The sequence below is a fragment of the Dothidotthia symphoricarpi genome, assembly GCF_010015815.1.
Source record: "Dothidotthia symphoricarpi CBS 119687 unplaced genomic scaffold P153scaffold_8, whole genome shotgun sequence".
Lineage (NCBI taxonomy): Eukaryota > Fungi > Ascomycota > Dothideomycetes > Pleosporales > Dothidotthiaceae > Dothidotthia > Dothidotthia symphoricarpi.
The window spans coordinates 563,638-581,494 of NW_022985015.1; the positions used below are offsets into that span (position 1 = coordinate 563,638).

The 17,857-nt window shown below is 52.7% G+C and overlaps 6 protein-coding genes and 1 non-coding gene across 7 annotated transcripts; 1 reads left to right on the forward strand and 6 right to left on the reverse strand.

Annotated features, from left to right (window-relative positions):
• Window positions 1–455: 455 nt before the first annotated feature.
• P153DRAFT_430584 (uncharacterized protein) lies at window positions 456–2,021 on the reverse strand (the record flags this gene model as incomplete). Its single annotated transcript, XM_033672844.1, has 3 exons — window positions 456–790; window positions 896–1,615; window positions 1,660–2,021. 3 exons carry the CDS (start codon window positions 2,019–2,021, stop codon window positions 538–540), a joined length of 1,335 nt encoding a protein of 444 aa, XP_033524737.1. The 3' UTR covers window positions 456–537.
• Window positions 2,022–3,283: 1,262 nt separating this feature from the next.
• On the reverse strand, window positions 3,284–6,942 carry P153DRAFT_314146 (ubiquitin-protein ligase E3A; the record flags this gene model as incomplete). The annotated part of the gene is made up of 4 exons (XM_033664909.1): window positions 6,757–6,942; window positions 4,806–6,703; window positions 4,238–4,756; window positions 3,284–4,191 (listed from the first exon to the last, which is right to left on the reverse strand). Coding segments are annotated over exons 1-4 (3,477 nt in total), but the record flags the coding sequence as incomplete, so codon positions are not given.
• Window positions 6,943–7,180: 238 nt separating this feature from the next.
• On the forward strand, window positions 7,181–9,154 carry P153DRAFT_365963 (uncharacterized protein). The gene has a single exon (XM_033667939.1). It carries the CDS (start codon window positions 7,330–7,332, stop codon window positions 8,959–8,961), a length of 1,632 nt encoding a protein of 543 aa, XP_033524739.1. The 5' UTR covers window positions 7,181–7,329; the 3' UTR covers window positions 8,962–9,154.
• Window positions 9,155–9,577: 423 nt separating this feature from the next.
• Window positions 9,578–9,717, reverse strand: P153DRAFT_t55. Its single transcript has one exon. It is a non-coding gene; the product is annotated as a tRNA-Thr (tRNA).
• Window positions 9,718–10,074: 357 nt separating this feature from the next.
• P153DRAFT_314151 (uncharacterized protein) lies at window positions 10,075–14,113 on the reverse strand. The gene is made up of 2 exons (XM_033664910.1): window positions 10,710–14,113; window positions 10,075–10,655 (listed from the first exon to the last, which is right to left on the reverse strand). Exons 1-2 carry the CDS (start codon window positions 14,025–14,027, stop codon window positions 10,275–10,277), a joined length of 3,699 nt encoding a protein of 1,232 aa, XP_033524740.1. The 5' UTR covers window positions 14,028–14,113; the 3' UTR covers window positions 10,075–10,274.
• Window positions 14,114–14,579: 466 nt separating this feature from the next.
• P153DRAFT_288811 (uncharacterized protein) lies at window positions 14,580–14,840 on the reverse strand (the record flags this gene model as incomplete). Its single annotated transcript, XM_033663614.1, has 1 exon — window positions 14,580–14,840. A coding segment is annotated over one exon (261 nt), but the record flags the coding sequence as incomplete, so codon positions are not given.
• A 956-nt stretch (window positions 14,841–15,796) lies between these two features.
• Window positions 15,797–17,588, reverse strand: P153DRAFT_265119 (kinesin; the record flags this gene model as incomplete). Its single annotated transcript, XM_033662859.1, has 2 exons — window positions 15,797–17,419; window positions 17,490–17,588. Coding segments are annotated over 2 exons (1,722 nt in total), but the record flags the coding sequence as incomplete, so codon positions are not given.
• Window positions 17,589–17,857: the final 269 nt, after the last annotated feature.

Below are 17,857 nucleotides of genomic sequence, written 5' to 3' on the forward strand. Positions count from 1 at the left end.
CGGTTCACTCAAGCTCCAATTCTTTCCCAGCTCTTGATTCTTCAGTGCACCAAAACTACAACAAAAACCAGAAATAAGCAGAGATGGAGACGGGCGCGCTGCAGTGTTATCGCCGCCCCCAAGGTTCACATCGATATCTCCCTACAAGCGCTGATGTTGAGTTGTGAGCCAAGACGGAAATGGAAAGGTGGCCCGTTGACACGGACTGACATCCTTGATCGGCGCTAGTCGACGACGAACATGCACGATTTTGATTGCTGAGGGGAACTGGAGGCGGGGCGGGACCTGGTCTGAGAACCTGGGGCCATTTCTGACGTTGGGCGAGGCCGACTGCGCTGGGAGGTACATAGGTGACTGCCATTTCGTGATCGTGGAGATTCAGGGTATGAGACAGACTGGCTCCTCCCGATGGAGAACAGCTGATCAACAACCATCCCGGAGCTCGAAGGATGCAACGTCTTGCAAGCGAGTTTACGTGCATGTCTGATCATGCCGTAATTTCCAGATCAGGACAGAAGCACATGCGTAGCGAGACACTCATCCCGATTTCCCACTCGCGTGTGCAATTGCCTTCTCACAGCGCTTGACATGCCGCTGGAAGTTATCCTTACGGTTGAACTCTATCGCAGGCGTGGCGCATCCTTCATTCGTGCAGCGAAATACCTGTTCGGATTTGAAGTGTTCTTTGTGTACGGTATGCTCGTGGCGCTCGAGGTCTTTCCGTAGACCGAAGGCTGCTGGGCATAGTGTGCAAGGGTAACGGAGGTTGTGTTTGCGGTTGTGGTGATTTCTGTAACGGTGGTGTTAGATTGTTTATTAGGGGATGGAGACGGGGCGCACTTGCCTTCTGAGACCCGCTGTGCGGAATTTGAGATGGCAGGCGGGACATGCGTACTGAAGGGTAGTCTTATCGTTGGTAAATTGGGGACGACTGGATACGGTGAGTGCTAAGCTGCTTCCAAGAGGTGACTTTGATGCTGGTGTAGGCAACAACTCCGTGTCAGGGCTCGCTTTCCCACCAATGTCACTCGGCAGTGATTTTGGCATACCAACACTGGACGACTGGCAGTATACGGTCGTATTCAGTGTTGAAGCGGGAACAAAGACCAGTTCTTCCATGGGCAGTGATATCTTGCTCCAAGGAGAGTCAATCGTGGAGCCTGTGAGCTTTGGAGAGAGGTCATCTCCAGACTCGGTATTGAGTAGAGTAAACGACGAGCTGCTAGAAGCTACCTCAGTATCCAACGAGAATATTGAGCTGCTTTCTGACGGTCTCTGAAACTCTCCTGAGCCACCATCTGATTGATGGTATTCGACTTCGATGTCTCTTCGGAGATCTAACGGTAACGTAGCTTGCGATGTATCCGTCAAGCCTTTCGAGGATGACTGAGAAGCACTCGACTCCAACGGTGCCGGCGATAGTGTGCTTAGATCCGACAAAGGGCCAGCGAGGTGTGGAAACATGACAGGATTCGGGCCGTATTCGACTTCCCATGGATCCACACTTTTACATTCTTCTTGATCCTGATGAGAACACGAAGGGGCCGGGTCATCGTACCAGTTTCCAACGCTCGCGGGAGCAGCAGTGAGGTATGAGGGTCGACCAACTATCTCACTGTCAGTTTACAGTCAGGAACAAGATCAACGCAAAGACAGTACTTGCCTTCGTAGATCGGTAAATCTCTCAGCAAAGACCTCTTGTCGATACCCAGGATTTGTTCCACAGTTGGTCGCTTCGGGATCAAAGGGTCTTTTAGTAAAGATCTGTTGTTTGTTCCTAGTATCTGTTCCACGGTTGGTCGCTGTGGGATCAGACAATCCCTCCGACCCTGCTCCTCTTGAGTTTCCTCCCGGGAACGCTTTCTCCGTCGACCTTCTCGCAAACATATATATAGGGCAGCAGGTATAGTGAAGAGTAGGCCGAGCATCACAACCCCCATAACAGCGCCAGCCTTTGCGCCGGTGCTCAACCCATTTTCGGCGGCGTGCAATGCCAACGTTGCGTTGGTAATGTTAGACATAGTGGATATGGAGAAGGATAGTCTTTAGGAGCACCCTATGTCAAATTCCGCGAAAGATGGACCTCAAGTATTCAAGAAAAATGGTCAAGGCTGAGAGAGGCATACTGATACCGTTATATCGCTTAGTCCCTTCACTGCCGTCCAATCAAATACGCCACCATCTCAGCCTCGTCTTCTTCTCATGGCTGTTTAATGATCTACCAGTAACATGAGACAATCAACGTAATCCTAGGAGTTATCCCAAAGTTCCCGTTGCTTCGTAGCTTGCATTTCCACTCCCAACGTTTCCCATCACATCCACCACAAAGCTAAACAATACCAGACGGATACAAGACAACACTCTACACCACAAACCCTCTCATTCGATTTCAGTATCCAGCAAGTTGTCGATTTACTCTTCCTAACCTCTTACTAGCTACTGTCCTTCGGCCAAGATACATGTATTTGCCTCCTAACTGCCCGCAGAAGATGAACTACCACTTTCTGGACACTGTACCAAAAGGACTAAAACACATCCAAATATCTACCTATTATTATTTTGCGTTTATAGCGTATTTATGCTTGTTACAGAGGCAGAAAGACGCAATGCAGTAGGCGTCCAGTATTGTAAATGTCTACCTATAATGTGAAGAGATCATCTTAGTGGCGAGATCCAAATTCTCTCGTACAACTAGGAGGATTACCACGCGAGATTCAGCTCTTACGCCTCACGCATTCTTATACCAATCGTCGGCATATGCGGACTAGAGAAAGCGTGGCACGATTGATGCGATATTGAGTGACATAGTTGCGTGTCAGAAGAAGGACTCTCTGGCTTGGGCTAACAAAAAGATCAAGAATGCGGGAGTAATGATCAGTCTCTCAACTAATCGATGTACCTAGGGTTAAGCTACATTCCTTTCTAGCGAGATACCAATCCTGAACTACGAGACTACACATAACGAGGAGAATGCACTAGAAGGTGTATACCAACAATACTCAACGCGTATGAATTTTACAATTTTTTCTGCATGTAGTTGTCAAGCTGTTGCAAGACATAACTGTGGCTTAATTTTGAGTATTCTGAACAACCAAGAGTAGGAATAGAGCGTACGCCTGGTAACTTCAGTACCCAGGGACCATACTCTCGCAGCCGCGAAGACAAAGTATATGGAAACTTTCAAAACTCCCTCTCTCTATCCATCCATGCATTACACATAAACACATCCACTACATAACACCACACCACCCAAAAAACCCCCCCACCCCCCAGATCATCACACAACCCCAAACCCCCTGGAATTCCCAATCGCCAACCTAACCTTCTCCCTCATCCTCCCCTCATCGCCATACTCAGGTAAATACAGTTTCCCAAAGCACGTCGAGCTAGTAGGCAAGCCCAGCGTATCGGGTCCACCGCGCACAATATGAAACGTAACGCCCTCATACCCCGTGACAGGCACGCGATCACTCGCCGTGACGAACTCAAGTAAACGGCGACAATCGTCCTGGTCGAGGTCTTCGACGACAGACCAGAAGGACTTGATGGTGGGGTGGGAGGCGGAGTAGCCTTCGTAGTATTTAGTCACGGCGCGGAGCGCGGGGATGGAGATCGTTTGTGATCCTTCGATTAGGTGGCGGAGGGTGGTGGGCGTGAAGAACGAGAGGGAGGTGGGGTTGATGCAGGTTTTGAAGCCGCGGTGGAAGGCGTGGAGTTGCTTTTCTACGGAAACGTGGGTTAGGTGGTGGATGTAGTCTGTGACGAAGGTGGTGCGGTTCGCGTTCGTGACTAGAATTGGCTCTTCGGGAGTTGTGTTACTCGAGGGTGGGGCTTGCATGTTGATGTCGATTTTCTGGCCGAATGCCTCGTAGCTGAAAGTGTAGTCGCGCATCATGACGTCTCCTACATCGCCGTCGGTCCATGAAAGAAGTTGCTCGAACGCTTTGGCGAGGCCGGGCCATCCATCTTGGATGAAATTGAGGCTCTTAGTGTCTGTTTCACGATCGCGGGAGGACTCTCCTGTGTCGAGAAGGTGGTAGTATAGAGCCAGAGGAAACGTGACAGGTAGTGTTATGCCGTTGTAAACTGCGAGACTGAAGAGAACACCAAGCATTTCGAACTTCCAGATCGGCTCCAGAGTGCCTGGTTGAAACCATGTCATCCTTGATTGTGGATCGATAGTGAACATTCCTAAGCGTGTTAGCGCGTACAATTCTAGGAGGGGCAAGATATGTACCATGTTCTGGCTTGAATGCCTCGCTGAGCACGACTCGGAAGAACTCGTACGTTACCCCACCGTGGTCCAGTCCAATCTCGCCCTCCTCTCGACCAATTTTGACTTTTAGTGGCTTCAGCATCGTTTTCCTATTCTGTCCCCACAGCAAATCGAGAGTGTCTTTCAGTGGCTGCTCTCGACTGACGTCTAACACTAGATAGTCGTTCAACGTAACTTTCAGCAGACTTTGAGCCAGCCATCGATGGGGCTCTCTGAGGTACGCATGAAGTTGACTTTGCAATTGGTGGGCGCGCGTTGTGCTATCATACTGCGTCATCATGCTTGCGAAATTGATAGTACGGAAGTACGCTACAAGGTACTCGGTTGGAAACAAACATGGGTATTGGAAGATGTGGAGAGTGTTAGGTTGCGATTCCCAGTTGAGGAACATGAGTGGTTCAACAGCCACATCAATACGCTCGTTGAAAAACGGCATGTGAAACATGTTGGAATGGACATTGAGGCGATCGCGATTCAAATCTATCAGTATCAGCTGACGTGGTATTCTAAGAGAGTATTGTTTGCTCACGAAACTTGTCGAGCAACATGACAGCGGTGCCCACGCTGTTCCATTTATTAATCTCCGCTTTGTTGTCCCACTTCTTCACAATGATGGTTTTCAGCCACTCCATGAATGTGGCAGTAACGGTCCACCCTGGATCTTCGTCTGGGTCATGAGACGACTTCATCCTTCGCTTGCTGGCGAGGGCGACGCGCTCGACCACTTCCAAGTGCTGGATAACAACGTCAACAAAAGACCCACCCGCATCATCCTGATACCTCCCTTGCTTTTGTAAGCTCTCCAAGATGTGTTCAAAGCAAGTCCGTGCTCCAATACCTCGAAGTAAGCGATCGGCAAGTCGAATGGCCGGCTCGTACTCTAACTCATCGATGATGTTCAGGTAAGGGTTTGAAAAGTCGTGGGTATTTGGAGCCGCATTGGGGATGATGACACCCCAGGATCTCAACTTGCGCAGCTGTGCCCATGTGTGTGACCACCCAACAGGAATCAGGGACGTCAGAGCATGAATGCAAATCATAACAATATGAGCCGCCTCATTGTTGTCGAGATAGCGAGCTTCTCCGGCCGTAGTTTTCTGCTGGTTCGAAGAGTGTCCAGACGAGCTATCCACAGATGCTCTCTTGCGCGAGGGTCTGAGACGAGGGCTCTTTTGGACATCGAGCTCGGGTGGTGGCGTAAACAATGCCTCCACAACAATCCATAGGCTGTCGAATATAAGAGCTCCATTTCGCCGGTTCCAATCTCTGAAAGAGTGTGTCAACCGCGCCGAGTCAAGGTGCGAGAGTGGTGAATCCTTGAAGGCTTCGTTGCTGTCATGAAAAGACTTGAGTAGTGTATCAGTGTCACTCAAAGTATAGAACAAGGACCGATTAACATATGGCTTGGTAGGTCGAAAACGAGCGTTCATGTCGTAGTCTATAACAAAATTGAAATCAGTAGACTGGTCCTTGCGATGATGATAGACCTCATCCTTGAGCTGATCGAGAACGTCACAATTCAAGTGCGAGACGATAGGCAAGACTGGATCTTTGCGGTCGGCAGGCTTGGGGTTATCAACAACACGTTGTGCTGCAGGCGAGGGCTTTGGTCTTCCCATCGCAGGTCCACTCTGTCTATCAAGGGGGGAAGGCTCCTTTCCAGTTTTTGATTTTGACAACTTGGGCGATTCAAATGTGCCGTCGAGCGACGTTGAAGTGACTGGTTTGGAAGCTTGACATTGACTTGTGGTGCTGGGCAGATGGTATGGGATTCTAAGGACTTGTTGGCCATTCTTGAGAAGCTCTGCAGCACTTTGCTCTGGATGGGGAGGACTGCTGGTCTGTGAATCTTGCTGCGATTGTCGACGAACGGTGGGCGCAGAATCATTCACGTGAGGCGTGACATGTTGCGCGTTTGTATAAAGACTGGATTCGTCATTTTCAGTCTGGTCACCTGAACGTGCATTGTCGAGAGAGCGAAGTGTAGTAAGCACTGAGGTAGGACTGGGCAGTTGCTTGGAGTAGGAGTATATCATGGTGACGCTGTCGTACAGATGCTGCCCGAGTGCGTTCTTGTCTTTTCTCGACTGGTGCCGCTGGGTGATGGCCCCTGCATGGCGTTGTTGCTGCACCAGCGTCCACACTGCAGGATAGACGCTGTACTGCGGCTCTGCACCATTGCGCCCGTGTCGTACGGCAGCACCCGCTGCACCATCAATCTCAAAGGTGGAAGGCGCGACCTTGAGCTCGTGTGGACACAGCCCGCGGTGGGGGTTGTCTTGGCTGGCGAGGTAGTGGGCCAGGGCGCGCGCGGTGAGCTGTGTGGGAGGACGGAAGGGCTTGGAGGCATTGCGCTTGTTGCAGGAGAAGCATGTGGACGTGTCGCAGTAGGCGCTCTTGCAGCCATGCAGGATCTGGGAGAGATAGCTGGCCACAGATCAGCATGTCATCTCGACTTGCATGGGACTGGAGTGACAAACTGCCGCACGAGATGCTGGAACTTTAGCTGCCTCTCCACCTGCGAGCACTCGACAACGCGGAGCGCATCTTGCACATCGATTACATTGCTCAGGCGACGCCGCGGGGCATCTGGCGGCCGTGCTAGCTGAGGCCGTCCATCTGAGGCGCTCATGTCACCGAGTGAGTGGATTGCATGGTCAGAGTCATGAGGGCTGGGTGCATCACGCAACGAGACGACCGCCGTAGGGCTGAGTGAGCTCTTACCCTGTGGCGGCGGCGATGCATGCGACGACTGCAGGGGTCATGGCGGACCCCTGTCACCCGTATCGATAAACGTCATCTCTGGTGCACACTCAATATTTTGCCGCTTCTGTCGAGTCCGCGATTGTTGCCGCCGTGACTTTTGATAAGCAAGACAAAGCCCTTCACTACCGCTCCCTAATCGTGGCTGACTCGGCGCACAAAAATTTGCCCCTCCGAACAGTCATAATTACCAGAAATCAGCGTGTGCCCCGCCATTTGCCTAATATTTCCCTCTTCCCTACACATCCTCCCCCTCCACCACACCAGACAAGGCCACAGCAGCAGACATCATGGCGTCGCAAGTCCCCACCCAGGCGAACATCCAGTCGACGCACCCCTTCACCTGCAACACGTGCCAGGTCGCCTTCCGCTCCAGCGACCTGCAGCGCACCCACATGCAAACGGACTGGCATCGCTACAACCTCAAGCGTCGCGTTGCCGAGCTCCCGCCACTGTCGTCGGAGATCTTCACCGAAAAGGTCCTTGCAAACAAGGCCTCGGCAGCTGCGACCGCCGCCAAAGCCTCCTTTGAGAAGCTGTGCTCCCCGTGCCAGAAGACGTACTTTAGCGAGAATGCCTACAACAACCACATCAACAGCCAGAAGCACCGGACAAATCTCATGAGGGCGGGCAGGGGCGCGCAACTGGACGATGCTGCCTCAGTCTCGGGCTCTGTCATGAGCTCTGCCATGTCGCTGGGCGAGTCGATGGCTGAGTCTGAAGCTACAGTCAACGGCGGCGCTGAAAAGGATGTCGCTGATGTGACAGACGGCATCAAGGACGCAAAGCTGGAGGGCGCAGACGAGTCCGCTGCCGACGACGACAAGAGCTCTGTGGCCGCATCAAGCAAGCCTCCCGCTGAGCCATTATTGGATTGCCTGTTCTGCAACTACAAATCACCAAACTTCAAACTTAACATCGATCACATGGGCCGTTTCCACGGCATGTTCGTTCCCGAGAAGGAGTTTTTGGTTGAGCCTGAGAAGCTTATTTCCTACCTCCACGACAAGGTGCACCAGCAACATGAGTGCTTGAGGTGCCACAAGGTTCTACACACAGCGTCAGGCATCCAGACGCACATGCGCGACAGGGGCCACTGCATGATCGGCTTTGAGTCGGACGAGGAGCTTGTTGAAGTTGGCGAATTCTATGACTTCCGCGCCTCTTACCCTGACGCTGACCGGTTTGACGAGATCGAGCAAGACGCCGAAGACTCGGACGATTCTTCCTCGACAAAGGAAGGTGGTGTTAAACTCGGTGCTAAACGCGCTACCGTCACCACCACCGAGGACGATGCAGCCATGTCCAGCAACGAGGACGTTGAAGACGCAGGCTGGGAAACCGACAGCACAGTGTCCAGCGTTCCAACAGACGAGATCGGCGCTGTCCCCATCGACCGCACCCACCGCCACAAGTCGCTCAACAAGTCGCGCCACCACTCCCACGCAGATCCCCGCCCACACAAGGCCGCAGATGGCTTCCACTCACACGCACACGCTACGCCTGTGGCTGTCTACCATGACGACTACGAGCTTCACCTCCCATCCGGCCGCACAGCCGGCCACAGGTCGCTGAACAAATACTACAGGCAAAACCTGCGCAACTACCCCGGCGTTGCCGAGCGCATGGAGAACGCACAACGCCGTCTGACTGGGCCCGCCTCGGACGAAGACGGCGACACCAACATGGACGGAGAAGACGGCGACCAACGCCAGGGCCGCGGTCGTGGCGGTCGCGAAGTAGCCACGCGCGCCAACGGCGGCACGGGAATGATTGGCGTCAGCGACGCGAAGAAGGCCGAGATCCAGGCCGTAGAGAAGAAGGAACAGAGAAAGGCCCAACGCCACCAGAACAACTACCAGGCCGGAAACGAAAAGCGCGGCAACTTCCAGAAGCACTTCCGCGACCATCTTCTGCAGTAGTTGGTTGGCGTGTTGGAGGAGTCTTGCGGAGTTGCGGTGGGGTATGTGTGGGTCTGGCAAAGACGATGGGATATGCGTTATGAATGATACGTGAGGGGGGCATGGGCGGCGTTGGACTTTTTACATATAGATGAGGGATTAAGACTGCAGGTTGCTCTCAAAACCCAGCAATGGCAAATCAATAAACTCGTTCAAAATTCTGTCGTCGTGCTACGTTGTGTGTCTGTCTTGTAGGCCAGTCGAAGTACCAGGAATAAGGGTGCAGCGAAATCATGCAACAGCTTGACAACTACGGCTACGTTTAGTGTCGGAATCTTGTGCCTGGATTTTAAGCAGTATACACTTTGCATGCTCTTAAAAAATTCCAATCACAGAGTTTTGCGGCTTGTAAGAGCCACAAAGAATGTAGCCTACTTCATTCACCCCCCAGCCCTTCACCTGAGAAATCCAAGCGCACTCCAGCGCTTTCACAAAGAGTATGGAAAGTACATGCCATCCGTCTCGACTACCTCAAACTCCGCTCATGCAAAAAAAAAAAACCCCCCCTCAAGCTCCAGACGAGCAAAAAATGTGCAAAAATGTGCAAAAAGACAAAAGATATGCAAAAAAGGGAAACGGGCCGAACCGGGAGTTGAACCCGGGACCTCCTGCAGACATGAGTGAAGAACCCCTGGTGACAATGTTAGTGAGAGTTTGGGTGTGTGTGGTGAAGGTAGAGCTTACAAAGCAGGAATCATGCGACTAGACCATTCGGCCGGTGATTTGATGGAGGATATTGGAATTGGATCAACTACAATGGTTGGAAACGCATATTTTGTTTACACGAAGCATGGGTACACAGGGTGTGATGTGTTGTCTGATTTCAGGATGCGGGGTAATAGTGTGGGGTCAAGACACATGGTTATGACATGTCCCCGCCTTTCGCTCGACTTCAAATACGGGCAGTAAGCTGCGTTCCTTGTGACTACTACAGGCCTCAAATTACATCAATAAAACTTACGAAAATACACCCTAGGCGTATACAGATGGCAGTAGAAGTATAAGACTACCGCACTAACCTGGGATGTAGTTGTCAAGCTATTGCAAGGCCTCGCTGCACTACCTCGTTACTTCAACCAATTCTATCAGGCCGGACACTTGGACATCAAGATTGTCAAGATTGCAGGTACTGATAAAAGCGAGTTTGGATGAATGCAAAGTACATACCCAAGAATAAAAGCAGGCTATCCAAGCCGAGACGCCTCCATACATGACCTCCCCATCGTGAATCATACAAACTCCACATGCCCGATCCGAAAAACACCAGACTCTACCTACCGCCTCCCATACACACTATCCTCCTTCTCCTTCCTGAACCCCAAACTGCCCGCCTTCCTCTTAACCCTCTCGCGCTCGACCCTCTCTCCATCCTCGCTCTCCAACACCCTCGTAGTCCTAAACATGCCTTCATCATGCACATCCGCATGCTTATCCTCGAACTCGGCATCGCGCTTGAACAACTGCATAATATCCTTCATGCTGAGTTTCCCAATCGCCTTACCGCCCTCAATGGCCGCTTTGGCAAGTTTGCGCTTTGCTTCTTGGAGTTCGAGAATGCGCTCTTCGACTGAGTTGTGGATGGAGAGGCGGTAGACGACTACGTCGACGGTTTGGTTCAGGCGGTGCACGCGGTCTATGGCTTGTTCTTCGACGAACTGTTGGACGGTTAGCTGAGTGAGTAGTGATCAGATGGGCGAGCAAGCACTTACAGGATTCCAGAATGGCTCCATGATCACGACACGGCTCGCGGCCGTCAAATTCAGACCCAAGCTTCCGCACTTGAGACTGCACAGAAGGACACGCGTGCGCTTGTCATTGCGCAGTTTGTTCAAACTCGCTTCACGCAGATCGTTGCGCATGCTGCCGTCATAACGCGTGAAGTTGTAGTCTCCCCGCTTGAGGAAGGGTTCGATGAGGTCCAACATGGAAGTGAACTGCGAAAACACAATGACTTTGTGGTCTGGGGTCTCTTTCTCCAGGATCTGAAGAAGTTGGCGGATCTTGGTCGAGGGAACAAGCTCAGAGGCATTGTACTCGTTTTCCGATTCGGTCGCTGAGCCATCTTCCTCCGAGTCCGCTTCTGAGCCAGAGGAGTCGGAATCGGTCTCGCTAGCTGATTCATCGTCGTCGTCGGAGACGAGGTTGACAACACCCGAAGGCTTTTTGGACTGCTTCTTGCGAACAGCAGGACCTTCGTCTTCACTGTCAGTATCGTGCACGATGAAAGAGTCAAGATTGCTTCTGCTCTCATCCGCACTTTCAGAAGCTTGCGAGTCAAGAGAGGCAAGCGTATCGCCACCACCATCGGCATTCTCGTCGTCTGTGCCACCAGCTTTGCCTAGGTCTTCAGCTTCCTGTTGATCTTCTGGTACCAACCACTCGCCCTCTTCTTCTTCGTCGTCACTATCCACAATGACACGTCGCTGTCGGGCAGATTGGGAGGCTTTCGGCTTTACTTCCTCCTCCTCGTCTTCGTCTTCCTCTTCTTGATCAGACTCTTGACGTTTCTTTTCCTTCTTCTCCTTGTGTTTATGTCTCCGGTGCTTCTTCTTGTGCTTCTTGGGCTTCGTGGCCGAAGCGTTCAGATCATTCTCGCATTCCATGCACCGTATCCCACCATCTGAGTTATCGCGCGTCAAAGCTCTCTGACAGATATCGCACCGCTTGGTCGCTACGCTGAGACCACCAAGCAGATCAGCAAGATCGTCAGCATCATCTCTGGCAGCCTTGCGTGGAGTCTGCAAGCTATTCTGGGCACTAGACTTCGATCCCGTAGTCAAGGCATCCTTGTCGTCCTTGACATTGCTCTTGGTGAGATTGGGGTGATTGCAAGCCTGTCGCAACCGTAGAAGTAACACTAGAGCCCCAATGTAATCCTGCTTCTCGCCGCCCATCATCTCATCGAGACGAGATTGTGCGCGGTCAGACAGGCGGTCGTAGAATGCGCGCTCTTTAGCCGTGAACTCTCCTATGATGGTCTCGACATTGCGCTCGACAATTTGAAATGCGGGCTTCTCTTCGCCTTCCTTGGGTTTGCCCCCAAAGTTGAGTGCGCCCTCCTTTTTGAGCACATCTTTTGTTCGACGCTTCATGAAGGCTTTCAGGAAGATCTGAAGTCGGCGCATGGCAAGATTGCCACGACCGTTCTTCATTGGACCAGAGATGGATTCTTTCCAGCTAGACATCTCACAGTAGGGTTGGATGCGGAGGAACTTGATCAAACTTTGGAGCTCGTCAAGGTTATTCTGCATGGGTGTGCCGGTCAAACACCATCGGTAGTGTGACCGAATCTCATAGCATGCCTTTGTCATCTTCGCGTTGCGGTTCTTGATAGTATGTGCTTCGTCGAGCATTGTGCGATACCATCCCACAGCGAAGCAGCCCTTCTTGAGACCATCGGGGCCATCTCCACAGCTCGCATGTTCCGACGCAAGAACTTGGTATGTGGTGATGACAACGTCGTAAGCCTTCAGTTTGTCCGCCGACTTGGTACGATTGGGGCCGTGATGAACAAGGACCTTTAGAGCATGCGTTTTGGAGACCTTGCTGTTGATTTCAGCCTCCCATTGCTTGATCAGGGCTAGAGGCGCGACGACAAGAGTCCCTTTTCCAGTGGAGTCCAAGATTTTGTTCTTCTTGTTTTCTGGCTCAGCCCCCTTCTCGGGTCGCGGGTTGGAAAGTATGAGAGCGATAGACTGTACTGTCTTGCCCAGACCCATGTCATCGGCGAGAATACCGCCTTTGGGAAGCTTGCCTCGCTTGTTATGAGCCCCCGTCTCTTTCTCGATCATCCAAGCAACACCGTCGACCTGATGAGGCAGAAGCTTGACTTTCAGGCCGTCGACTGTGCCGTCGTCTTCTCCGTCGTCATCTTCATCATCTTCGGCCTCGACTGCGGTCTCTGAGTCCTTAACATCAAGAGCCTTGAGTCGATCAGCCAAAGACGCACTAGCATCCTGCTCTTGCTGCTTCTTCTTTTTTCGGCCACGCGTGCGAGGGATCTTCTCGTCATCCTCTTCCAGGGCGCCCTCAAGAAGAGCTTTGATGTTTTCACTGGCCTGGCCAGCATCCACGTAAGCATGCAAGTCAGGCGTTCCGAACCGGCCACTCTGTGCGTGAATCTCTGCATCCGGATCAAAGTCGTCCTCGTCGTTCAGAATCACCGTCTGCCTGCCCTGCTGTAAGGGGTTGTGGGTGCCCCTATTCACCGGCTGGAAATCGTTCGCATGGCCGACAGAGGAGTACATCGGCCTGGGAGGTGGGTAGGATGTCTGTGTAGGCGGGTTGTATGGCATGGGCACATTCTGGGATGACTTTCGCGGCTGGAAGTTGGCAGCGGGAATTTCCATAATGTCAGAGCCGGTGGACGAGGCCGTGCTATAGCGCGACTTTGCTTGAGCAGGGGCTTTGAAAGGATGGTTGACAAAGGGATCTGAGGTGCTCTGGGATGATTGGCTGGAGGGCCTCTGACTGGCAGCGGGCTTGAATGGTATGGGGGGCTGCGAGGGTATGCGCGAAGGCGCCTGGTGGTGTTCTGGCCTTGGCTGGCCTGGCTTTGGCTTGTTGAACAGGTGAGCGTATGCATCGTCCATCGGCCTGTCCAACTTCAGTGGGTTTCTCAGAGGGCTGGCCTGCCCGAACTGTGGCCCTGGTTTTCTAAACTCCTGCAGGGGTTTCGGCGCAGGCGCAGGTGCCGGCGCCGGCGCGGGCACATTTCGCGGTGGCTCTCGCTCGCGCACCATATTGTGTGCTGTGGGCGCGTGGCGTTTGGTTGTGGTTCGAGAGTGGGCGGCGGGCGGTGGAGGGGTATACGAGTTCGCGAACTGGGTGTCGTCGAAGAGCGAACTCGAGTCGCCGAGATAGCTATCCTTGGCGGCCAGCGACGAGTTGTCTTCGCCGTCGCTGTACAGGCAGGGCAGCTGGTTGTTGCGCGTTGCACTCTCAGCCTGGAAAGTGGGCTTCTGAGCAGATGCGAATGTGTCTAGAGGCCGAAAAGGCGCACGGTGCTTGCGGGGATTGTTGCTCATCGACTAGGCCGGGTGCCTTGACGTAGCCTCTACGCTTGGATCGTGGAGTTGCCGCTGGAATTAGTTCACATCACAGGCTCGTCTCGAGGGGGAGATCGTTCTGTTTGTTTTCCCAAAATCAGGCGTCAATCTTGGCAGGAGGTTGCCATGGCGTCTTCAACCCCCACTTCTACGCGGCCGGCGCGTCTCACAACAACACGCTATCACGAGATCAGCCCCTTCAACCTTTTCATCCATTCAAGGCATGGCGCGCATCTTCACGCTCAGTTCAATACATCTATGGATATAACCCCTGCCAAATGCGGACTGCAAAGAAGAGATACGAAGCGCATCCAAACTCCCCCCGCGTGCATGCGTTCCATCACCAAACCCATCATCCATCGTCTCTTGTCGTAGGCATGCGTGACATGTCTAAGTACAGCGAAACTAATCCCGGCCTTCTACAAAGCAAAAGTGGCATGCGCCGTGAACACCTCGTGGAGCATCGCAAGCCCATTCCCAGCGCCCCTTGGGAAAAGTCGTATCCAAAAGCCCATCATAGCCTGCCATGATCTACTGCTTGTTGAAAAACCAGCTTGTGCGCTTGCCCTTGGGCTCACCATCTTCCTGCTTCTGCAAATTCCCAATAATGGGTAGCACAGGCCCTTCTTGCGCGGGTCCACCTCCGCCGCGAAGAGGTTTAGCGATGCGCGAACCCACGCCCCCACCAAACGCGAAGGACGCTCCCGAGTTTGGGGATCCAAGACCGCGAGTGGACCCTGCCTTGGCAGCTTCGAGACGCTCTTTGACGGCGGTGAGTTGGGCTTCGAACCTGTAGATTGTCAGCACGAGGTCCACAGTAAAGGCAAAGCGAGGGAGACGGACCGATGATTCGCCGCTGTGAGCTTCTCCTGACTATCTTGTAGCAAGCTCTCCAGGGATTGGATACGCTCGTTTCTGGCAATCAGCTTGCGCTCAGCAATGGCAACCTCCTTCTTGAGGCTGGAGTTTTGTTCGACAAGCTGTCTCTGCACCACGGTGAGTTGCTCGAGGTTACGTTCAAGGAACATCATCTTCTTTTGCTGAGCGCGGTTGTTGGAAGTGCGGAGTACATTGTTGTACTGTTCGCGGGTTTCGTCAAGCGAGATCTCCAGTTCGACGACCTAGGTGTGGGGAGCATGGATCAGCGCCGTAGTGTTGTATAGAAATGAGAATATGAGGGCGCTGATAATACTTACACGCTCACACCTGTTCTGTAGATCGCGCATCAGACTCTTCTTCATGTTGTCGAATTCGGCAATCTGCTGCTGGACCGTCTTGCCGTTGATACCGTTTGCAGCACCGTTAGCAATCGCGCCGCTCTTGATGCGCTGCTGTAAGCTCTCGACTTCAGTCTTGAGCTTCTGGTTCTCTTCTACACGCCGTGACAGATCGCCCTTAAGTTCCTCGGCAAGCTCGACATTGCCTTCTTGTCGGGCAGAGTACGCTTCTGCGAGTTGCGATTTGATCTCCTCCCTGTCTTCCTCGGAAAGATTGCGTTCGAGCAGCTCCTCGTACGAGCTCTGCAGCTTGGCGACACGTTCCTCCAAAGCTTCACGTCGCTTGTTGTGCACAGTGTCTTCTTCGCCGCGCGCAGTAACAGAAAGCTCAGCTTGTCGTACGATGCCCTGTGTCTCCACGACTTTCTCCCGGAGGTCCTGCAGCGCATCTGGAGCAATAACCTCGCCGGCTGAGCTCAGCTCATGAAGCTGGTCGAGTTGCTCGATGACCTTCCGAATGCTACGCTCATTATCGCTGAACACATCACCGCCAAGGTTGAAGCCAGCCATCATCTGCGCCATAGCCTCGGCCTTCTTCCGCTTCTTCTCGTCCATGGCAGCGCCAGTCTCCTTTGCGTTCATCTTTGCTTCCAGGAGTTGTTGTTTGTATTCATCGAGTTCAGTCGTGAGTTCAGCGTTTGCCTCCTTGAGCGCATCCATACTGATTTGCATCTCCTTGCTCTCAAACCGGAACTTCTCAACCTGCATGTGCACCTCGTTGAGCTCTTTCGCAACGTTCTCACTTTCCTTGTTTGTCTTGGTGTCCCGCTCTTTGTAGTATTGCAGTTCATCTTTGGTCGTTTGGAGCTGATCTTGAATCTTGGCGAGTTGTTGTTCCTTCTCTGTGACCTGATCTGACAGCTCATTCTCTCTTCTCAAGAACTCATCCTTTTCGTCCTTATCTAAAGGTATACTGGGTGTACCCGCGCGGTCCAAGTCCATTCTCGAGTCTGGTCGGGACGGTGTTTCAGAGCTCTTCGTAGCATCCAATCGTGACGGTGTGGAGGTACGCGGTGCGGACGGCGGTCGTTTTGCAGAAGTGGTGCTGGGTTCCAACGATGGTATCCATTTCTCTTTTGGAACAGCTTCACCCCCACGCCAGAGTGAAACCTCACCCTCTAGCGCGCCAACATAGGTCTCGAAAGACGTGATTTTTCCTTGTGCCTTCTTGAGCATCTGCTTGAGCTCAGCAGGGCTCAGTTCCGCGTTGATTTTGGCTTTGTTCTTGATTGCCTTCGCGCGCATACCAAACCGTAGAGTGCCTAGAGTTTCGGCATCGTTGTAACTACTTGGCGAACAATTGATGATAAGCGTCGTTCGCGAGTTACCACCGAGTGACTCTTGCAGGATACGAGTGAGTTTCGAATCTCGATAAGGAATATGCGAAGTTTTGGTGTCTGTCAAAGAGTTGATGACCATGCCCAGAGCACTCAAACTCTTGTTAATCTTCTTTGCTTCCTCTAGCGTCTGTCCGCTGGCGCCTGTCTTGCCGACCTTCTCGGAACCAGCCAGATCGACCAAGAACAGTTGTCCGCTCTTCATTGACCCTGATTCGACGTTCTTCTGCGTGACAGTAATCACGAAGATAGAGTGTGACCGCGAGGATTCCGCGTTCATGTTTGTCGCCGAGACCGCTCGCGCATTTCCACCTCTTCGCATGACCTCGTATACCTCTTCGACGCTCGAGACATAGACTTCCAGCAGACCCTTAACGTATACACCTCTGTTCTTCTCTTCGTGTACCGGTAGATTATCGTTCTGCGGCATCAGAAGATCGCGAATGCGCTCCATGTAGATCTCCATGTAGCTGACGCGAACGGTGTATTCGATGTTGCTTGGTGACGCCAGGATACTGGCGAATATCTGCTCGACGATACGCGGAATCACACCCTTGCCTACATCGTCGTCGATGTCGGTTCCCATCATGGTGTACGACTTTCCCGCTCCAGTCTGGCCATAGGCAAATACCGTGCCATTGTATCCGTTCAGGATATCGTCGACGGTCGGGCGGATAGAGTAATCGAAGACATCGGCCTGCCGCGAGCTCATGTCAAAGACGCGATCGAAGGTGAAAGCCCCGGCATTCTCTTTCGACTATGTATAACGCTGTCAGTGACCTGAACACATCCCGGAAGATCCGATATAGCCAAGGCGCTGCGCATACCTGGATCGTACATGTGTCATCCGAATTGAAGTCGACGATGGGCTCTCCACCGCTGGCTATCTCGATCTTGTTCTGCGGACGGAACCGCGCCACCACTGCATTGTCGCACAGTCAGTAGCCATCCTCAGTCTGCCCCTCGCTATATCGCATCGCACCTTTGATTGTGTTGGAGCCCCTGTAACGCCAATATTAGCTGTCTGTCTCTCATGGAGGTCTCAGCCAGTCTAATTCACTTACGACATGGTTGCTGCACGTCTCAGCAGTTTGGCCTATAAGGCCTCAACTCGAGTCGTTCCTCTCAGCGCTCCGCTGCGAGGGTCTGGTCGTAATGTCGTGCTCCCTGGGTGCGTCCAAGTAATTAAGGGACG

Coding starts and splice junctions, on each gene's coding strand:
- P153DRAFT_365963 (XM_033667939.1), top strand. CDS start 7,330: ATGGCGTCGCAAGTCCCCACCCAGGCGAACATCCAGTCGACGCACCCC.
- P153DRAFT_314151 (XM_033664910.1), bottom strand. CDS start 14,027: ATGAGCAACAATCCCCGCAAGCACCGTGCGCCTTTTCGGCCTCTAGAC. Junction 10,656..10,709: donor TGGAGCCATTCTGGAATCCT/GTAAGTGCTTGC, acceptor ACCGTCCAACAG/TTCGTCGAAGAACAAGCCAT.